Source organism: Penaeus chinensis, chromosome 14 (assembly GCF_019202785.1).
Source record: "Penaeus chinensis breed Huanghai No. 1 chromosome 14, ASM1920278v2, whole genome shotgun sequence".
Taxonomy (NCBI): Eukaryota; Metazoa; Arthropoda; class Malacostraca; order Decapoda; family Penaeidae; genus Penaeus; species Penaeus chinensis.
The window spans coordinates 22,059,094-22,066,856 of NC_061832.1; the positions used below are offsets into that span (position 1 = coordinate 22,059,094).

The 7,763-nt window shown below is 44.6% G+C and overlaps 1 protein-coding gene across 1 annotated transcript in view; it reads right to left on the reverse strand.

Moving 5' to 3' along the window:
- Positions 1 to 7,763, reverse strand: part of LOC125032615 — a 72,331-nt gene continuing 64,568 nt past the window's right edge. Inside the window, exons 3-5 of the mRNA XM_047623877.1 lie at positions 2,767 to 3,249; positions 1,305 to 1,506; positions 1 to 520 (exon numbers count right to left, since the gene is read on the reverse strand). Of these exons, the coding sequence (XP_047479833.1) occupies positions 238 to 520; positions 1,305 to 1,506; positions 2,767 to 3,249 (968 nt within the window). The 3' untranslated portion in view covers positions 1 to 237. The remainder of the gene's footprint in view (positions 521 to 1,304; positions 1,507 to 2,766; positions 3,250 to 7,763) is intronic.

Below are 7,763 nucleotides of genomic sequence, written 5' to 3' on the forward strand. Positions count from 1 at the left end.
GCAGGTATGTATGTATGTATGTGTGTGTTTGTGTGTGTGTGCCTGAATATGTAAATGTGTAGGTGAGTGTGTGTATATAAGTATGTATGCATTTATATAGGCATATACAAATGCATATCTAAATGTGAACACGTAAAAAGCTACAGACACAGAAAGAGACAGAGAGAGTCAGAGAGATGAAAGGAGAGCGAGAGAGACGAGAGACGAGTTCCTCGGTTCCGCGCGGCCCCCGTCGGCTCACACGCTGAGGTGCTCCAGCGACTGCGATCGTCTCAGCAAGGGCGCCACGGGCTCCGTCACGCGCCCGTCCTGCAGCACATTATCGCCCGGAGGCAAGTTCGAGAGGAGCTTGTAGAGCGGAGGGTGGCACTTGAGGCCTTGCTGTCCCGAGGCGGCGTCCGAGTGCTCGAGGGCGAGTCCCAGGGGCGGGTCGAGGCGGCGCTTCCTCGAGGGCCGCGTCTTCTTTGCGAGGTGGACCTGGTACGAGATGTCGGGCAGGCACGCGTCGCACAGCCCCAGCCTGCGGACGGATAGGGCAGTGAGCTCAGAGGCCTCAAGTAAATCGAGTGGAGAGGGCGGGGAAAAAATGATGAAAAGCTCATGGGACACGTGGAAGTCTCAAAGGGGTATGTGCTGGAAGTAGGAAACTGCACTTCAGGAAGTATCAAAGTCTTATCGGTTATGAAATCCTTTAGGTTCTTTGGGTGAATGTGCACAAACTGCAATAGGCATGAGATTTTACAATAACTTCATAGCTCTCTCTCTAAATATATATATATGTATATATATATATATAGAGAGAGAGAGAGACAGAGAGAGAGAGAGAGAGAGACAGAGAGAGAGAGAGAGAGAGAGAGAGAGAGAGAGAGAGACAGAGAGAGAGACAGAGAGAGAGAGAGAGAGAGAGAGAGAGAGAGAGAGAGAGAGAGAGAGAGAGAGAGAGAGAGAGAGTGATAATTTTTTATCGCTCATTTTACCCTCAAACTTGTTTTGTGAAAAGGAAGCCCTGATAAATTGTTTATTTTATCACCTAATGTAGTATATAGTGAGTTATCACAAAAAATATATATGGTACCTTTTTACAGGGAAAGTAGATAGTACTTAGAGTCGTATACCCAAGGCCAGATTAAGCCAAAGCATCTATATTGGCTTTATTTGGGGCTGTGACACGCAAATCAATTCTTATTCAAAATTACAAAAACACCAGAAGATCCTTCTATTTATGGAAAACAAAATGTTGTTCGTTCATCCTATGCTTCTATCTGGCCCTGCGTACGTCGGAACGCAACAGGCGAGCACAGTACCCGAGCGGCGTCCACTCTCGGTTCTCGTCGTCCTCCTCCTCGCCCTCAGCATGGCGCGTCAACGGATCCTGGTCGTGGTAGAGGCGGGCTCGGTAACGGCAGCAGCAGCAGGCGCCGCAGACGACCAGCAGGAGCGTGAGCAGGAGAGAGAGAGGCAGCGCCAGTAGGACCGCGTCACGGACCTCGTCAAACAGCCTCGGTCCTGAAAATTTTGTTGCTTATTAGTCACAGTCCAGCTCTAGACCTAAAGCCTACGTGTGTGTCCAATTCCTGTCATTGGGCTAAGTTGGGATTTCGAAGGCACGACCCTTGAGGCTAACAAGATCCTTAATACGAGGCGATACTCACTGCTGTCTTTAATTTCCGGTGATAGGGAGTAGTATTAAATTCTCGTTACACTAATCGTTTACAATTATTTTGACAATGGGTATCGTTATTTTCTGACTGGATTATTGATACTCAGTTCTGGTGATAATAACTATTACCAATTTCTGGCTATATTGACAGAAATTACTCTTTAAAGACACTTTGCCAGTTCAGACACTGGATATATTTTATTTTTATCTGTGTGTAAATATCATAACAATATTATGATAAATGTTTCGCACAAGTATTATGAATTCCATCCAGTCATACAATAACTGGAAGCTGGATGTTGATCTCATGCAGAGCAGTCAAAACAATAATAAATTAATAAATATCTGGAAAAAAAAAGATTATAGGTAATAATTATCAGTCAACGCATTTTAAACTCTCGGTGATCTGGACTTTTCAATCAGTCCAGAAGAAGAAGAAAAAAAACAACTTTATTTTTACTTGTGTGACGCTAACATGACAGGTAAAGGCTGATGTTGGCTAACACGATTAATTCATTCGAACGGGATTGCAATTCCACGATAATGAATCGAAATCGCTTTGGTAATCGATGAAAAATCAATGCGAAAAATCCTCGTTTTCACATATTGCTTACGTTCCGTTTGTACAAAACATAACTAAATATACATTTCAAATAAAAAGTAATATCGTACTACTAACTTTGCAATATGCTTATTCGCTTCGGTCCAATAGCCATGGAAAATGCTTTGCTCAAACACACACAAACAGATATAGATACACATATATATAGATATACATATACATATATTTGTGTGTGTGTGTGTGCAAACATATACAATATAAGTCAAGCAACGAAGCGAGCTTACAGTCTCAACTAAGCCAAAGGATTTCTAGCTCAGGGTACTTCATTAAAAAAAAGTAAACAGACACAGCAAAGCGTATGCAAAAAATAAATAATAAAAAATAAATAAATAAATAAATAAAAATAAATAGATAATAATAAAAATGAAAAAAAAAAAAAAATCCAGGAAGTAATCCCGCGGCACAGGCTGTTTTTTTGTGCTATAAACAGTCCAAGCTATCCAGCCCGTATGATCATGTGTACTACGGCAAAGTAAGCACGTACTTGTACTTTGTTCTCCTGCCTTGTTGCTCTGAGGCAAGTCGTCCTCGCCTCGAGGCGCGGGCTCGCCGCCGGCCTCGCTGGTGTTGCTAATGGAGTTATTTGTGTTACTGAAGCTGTTGGCGGAGGTGTGGGTGGTGTTGTTAGCGTGAGTCGTGGCATTGCTTTGGTGGCCGGCACTGGCCTGGGCGGCATCCTCCTGGGGAAGGACTGCCTCGCGAGACAACGGCTGCGTCTCGTCATACCTCCGATGGTGAGGCTTCCTGCCGAAGTGCCTCACGCGGTGCCTGCTGGTCTCTTCCCCCTCCTTGCCTTCACTGGCGTCCAAGGGATACGAGAGGAGCTTCCTCCGCAAGACAGACAGGATACCGTCGATTATATCGCTGTCAGGAACTTGTTTCTCTTCGCGGTCCTGAATTCCTTCTTCGTGGATCTCCCTCTTTAGTATCAGCTGTGATTCCAGGTGCTCTGGAGCCTCCTCGACATCTGTTATGATGAAAAGAAAAGACATCAATATGAATTCCAGCCATTTTATAATAACACATATATGAATACCACTTCCCTTTTCTTGAAGACACATTGGGGTTCTCGCAAGTCCATAATCTCAAGTTTAAAATCCCAAACAAAATATTATCATTACCAGTATCCCCCCCAAAAAAAACCTGCTATTCTTCCTTCGGATTGTTACACAACTATTGTTTTTTTTTTGTTTTTTTTTGGTCACTGCCCGGAACACAAGGAACAACACAACCAGCGACTGCACCGCGGCCTATACAAGCTGTACTTTGAAGACCAAATATTTACTTTAAAGAGCGAGAGAATGAAGAAAGCAAGAGGGCCACAAACTCAGGGCCTGACTAATTCACTCCGACTCCCCTTCGCTGGCTTCGGGGATCAGAACTGCTGGTGGCGAGGCGGCAGTGGTGGTGATTTTCATCATATGTTATTGCATGTAATGGTGATTGGGACGCTGAAGATAATGATGATATTAACATTAGTAGTAATAACTGTAGCAGTATTTGTTGGTGATAATATAGTTATGATAATAATAATAATGAAATTGGTGATAAAAACAGCAATGTTGATTACAGCGATGATGATATTATCACATTTTGATTCTCATTATCATTATTCTCACTATTAATTTTATTATTGTCATTATTATTAAGATTATCATTTTTTATCATCATTATCATCATTATTATTATTATCATTATAATTATCATCATCATTACTATCATTATTATAAATATCATTATCATCATCATTACCACTGTCATTATCATTACTATTATTTATATTACTATTACTATTAGTAGCATCATTATTATTGATATCATTAATGATTACAGTGATAATGATAACAATAATCATATAATATACATAACGCTACGAAACAGAATAACACTGACAGCTGCACAAAACAAAACAATGATAATAACTGCAACAAGAAAAACAATAACCATGACAATCACAACACTGACAGTGATGATAACAATAGCGATAACAATAACCACGCCTTAATAGGTCCTTGGAAAGGTTCCCCCACGCGTCTCTCTCAAGGGACGAGCAGCGACACAGCAGAAGGCAGTCCCAGCGGCCGCCACAGGGGAGCAAGGAGTCGGAAAGATAAGAGGAGTAGGTAGTAATTATCAACTTATTTCATCACAAAGGACGAGGTGGTAATTAATAGGCTTATTAATTACAAACGAGGAGGTGGTAATTATCGTCAGTTAACAAACGAATAGGTTATTATCATCTTAATTCAACTTGTCACACACTTGTTCTTCACAAAGGAGTAGGCTGATCGTTATCACCTTTTTAATGACAAACGAATAAGTGTTAATTAAGAACTTATATATCACGGCTTCATACTGACTTAACAATGAAGCGCCGACGAGAAATTGTGACAATCTCAGAGAACGATAATAGGGGCCCCACTGCTCTTAGGATCCTCATAAATATTCCACACATGAGGACTTCATTCGACATTCAACGCCGCGACACACACTCTGATGACCCACTTCATCTGCGGAGAGGGGCGAGGAGGGGAAAGGAGGAGCTGGGGAGGAGGGGAGGAGAGGAAAGGGTGGAAAAGGAGGAGAGGGGAGAGGAGGAGGAAAGAAGTGGGGAGGAGAGGGGAGAGGAGGGGAAAGGAGGAGGTGGGGAGGAGGGGAGGAGAGGAGAGGGTGGAAAAGGAGGAGAGGGGAGAGGAGGGAGTGGGGAGGAGGGAAGGTGAGAGACCTGGAGGGAAAAGAGGGGGGGGGAGGAGGGCGAAGGAAGGAAGGAGAGACTAGAGGAGGGGAAAGGAGGACGGAGAGAGGAGGAGGAGAGAGGAGAGGGGCGGGGAGGGAAGGAGTAAGGACAAGAGGGGAAGGAAAAGGTGGCGAGGGGAGGGAGAGGAGGACGGAAAGAGGAGTGAAGGGGAGAGGAGGATAGGGAGGGGCAAGGAGAGGAGAGGGATAGGGAGAGGAGGAGGAGGGGGAGAAGCGGGAGGGGGATGTTGCACACCTTGATTAGTAAATGATACTCTTACAAATGGCAGAGTGAAAATGACCGCGTCTTTGTGTATGCACTTGTATGTATGTTTGCGCTCGCGGGCATGTGTGTGTGTGTGTGTGTGTTTGTGTTTGTGTGTGTGTGTGTGTGTGTGTGTGTGTGTGTGTGTGCGTGCGTGCGTGCGTGCGTGCTTGCGTGCGTGCGTGCGTGTGTGTGTGTGTGTGTGTGCGTGCGTGTACACGTGCATGGGCTACTTGAGTGTTTCATTTCTTGTTGCGTTTCTCTGCAGTACGGTAAGTGTATCGCGTAGATGAATACATTATGCATTTTTATTACAAACTTCCATTTCTCGAGAAACCCAGAAAACCCAAGCACATGAATGTTGCAATGAAACTTTACTCCATTGCAGACCTAAAGCCAAAATTTACCTCGGTTATCATTTAAATTCTCTAATTTTGAATCATATAAGAAACTACTTTATATGCTGTGTATCTAAAACGACCAGCCATAGTGAGTTTATTCGAATCCTGCCTTTAAAATCCATTTATTCACACCCTTAGCAATAACCCTTTAATTGCAACGATGATTTTCGAGTTGACAGTACCGTTATATGACACTATACTTATATGACAACGTTTCAAATTTCAGACCATTTGCGCTCCCCTCAACTCACTTTGATCTTTTTATTACTTTCGACATAACCGGCAATTAAGGCAACCCGCCCTTCTCGACCCGTTCAACCACCGTCTCTTCCCCTTGACATGTCTTCCCCCTCTATGCAACATCCGTGCAACATCCGTGCAACATCACCCCTTACAAATCACCCTCTAACTCTCATGCCAAACACACCTCGTTTACCTTATCTTACCCTCCTCACCCTAATCTCTTTCGCGGAACCCCGTGTTCGGAGCCGGTTTCGAATTCAAATCCAGATTCAAACGCGCTCCAAAAACAATTTACATAATTTGCGGGTGAGGTCATGCATCTTTTTTTTTCTTTTTTTTTTTTTTTTTTGAGGAAGGTGAGGGGGAAGGGGGGAGGGTGAAGCTCTCAGCAGCAAGCATCTCTGTTTGCTTTGGTTTCGTGAAGCCTTCGGTTTTCGGTCTCGAGAGAGGAAAAATGATAATGACCATCCCGAAGAAGGTATTTTGAGATCCCTTCATTTCCATGGGGAAAGGAGGACTACGGGGTAACTGGAGTTTAAATGGAGGTGATCAAGAAACCAATATGGCTATAATTAAACTCATTAAGAATAGTCAAGAATACAAAGAGAATGACCAATCTTTAATATAGCCCCGAAACAGAGCAGTAACAGTCCATTTCCCAGCCATCCTAAAATAATTTGATTCAAACTAACTGGCGCTTTAAAATATAGCACAATACGATGCCAGTGAGTGATTCGCGATGCACCATATCAGACACCTTCTTGAGGTCGATGTAAGCTGCCAGCATCCCACGTCCGAACTCACAACGGCGCTCTACAGTGACTCGAAGCACCAGGATGCGGTCTATTGTGGACTTACCAGGAGTGAATCCAGATTGCTCCGGCCTTTGGTGCCTCAGCAGGTGGTCCCTGATACGTCTCAGTAGGATGTGTGCAAGTACCTTGCCTGGTATACTGAGTAGTGTAAAATGCCTCAGTGATTACTGCAGTCCCACCGATCCCCTCTCCTCTTCCAGAGAGGGATGACCACACCCCTCTGCAAGTCAGGGGGAATGGTACCAGTCTGCCAGATGGCAGACAGGACTCCATGCAAGCCCCTTGCCATAGGTTCTCCACCAGCCTTTAACAATTCAGCTAGGATGCCACAAACACCTGCTGCTTTACCACTAGGTAGATCCTCGCTGATGGGTGGGTCTGGCAGAGGAATCTCAACTTTACCCGCATCCATGTTAACTGTTGGTGGATCAACCTGATACAAGTGATGCTCAGAATACTCAGCCCAATGCACAGGCACCCCATCAGGATCTGGCCACTTGCTGAGCGGACTGCAGTCATCTGTGAGGAGGGCTTGGAGTTCAGCTTTCTCAGGGCTTGGTAAGCAGGACAAAGGTCATTTACTAGGGAAATGGCTTTCGACCTCCTCTGCAAGGTTACTGATAAACTGTTCCTTATCCCTTCTCAACAGTGACCTAGTTCTGTACATCAGAGAACAGTGCAAGTTGCGTTCCCCTGACAATCGAGCTGCACGACAAGCATCTGTGGCTTCCCGTGTCTCCTGGGAGATGGAATTCTGTCTTGCTCTTGGGCGTTCACCAATCGAATCTTGGGCTGCATCAAACGTTTCACGCTTGAAGGTGTTCCACAGAAGAACAGGGTCCGTCAGGCCCTCGAGTGCTGTGAGACGACCAGAGAGCGCCTCGGCAAACCCCTGGGTACACTCGTCCTCCCTCAATCTGTCCAAATGAAACACCCTAGGGTGTTCATTTGGGCGATGAGGGGTTCTAAAGTGGACCCAGAGAGTAGCCACAACTAATCTATTATCATTTCCTCAGAACTC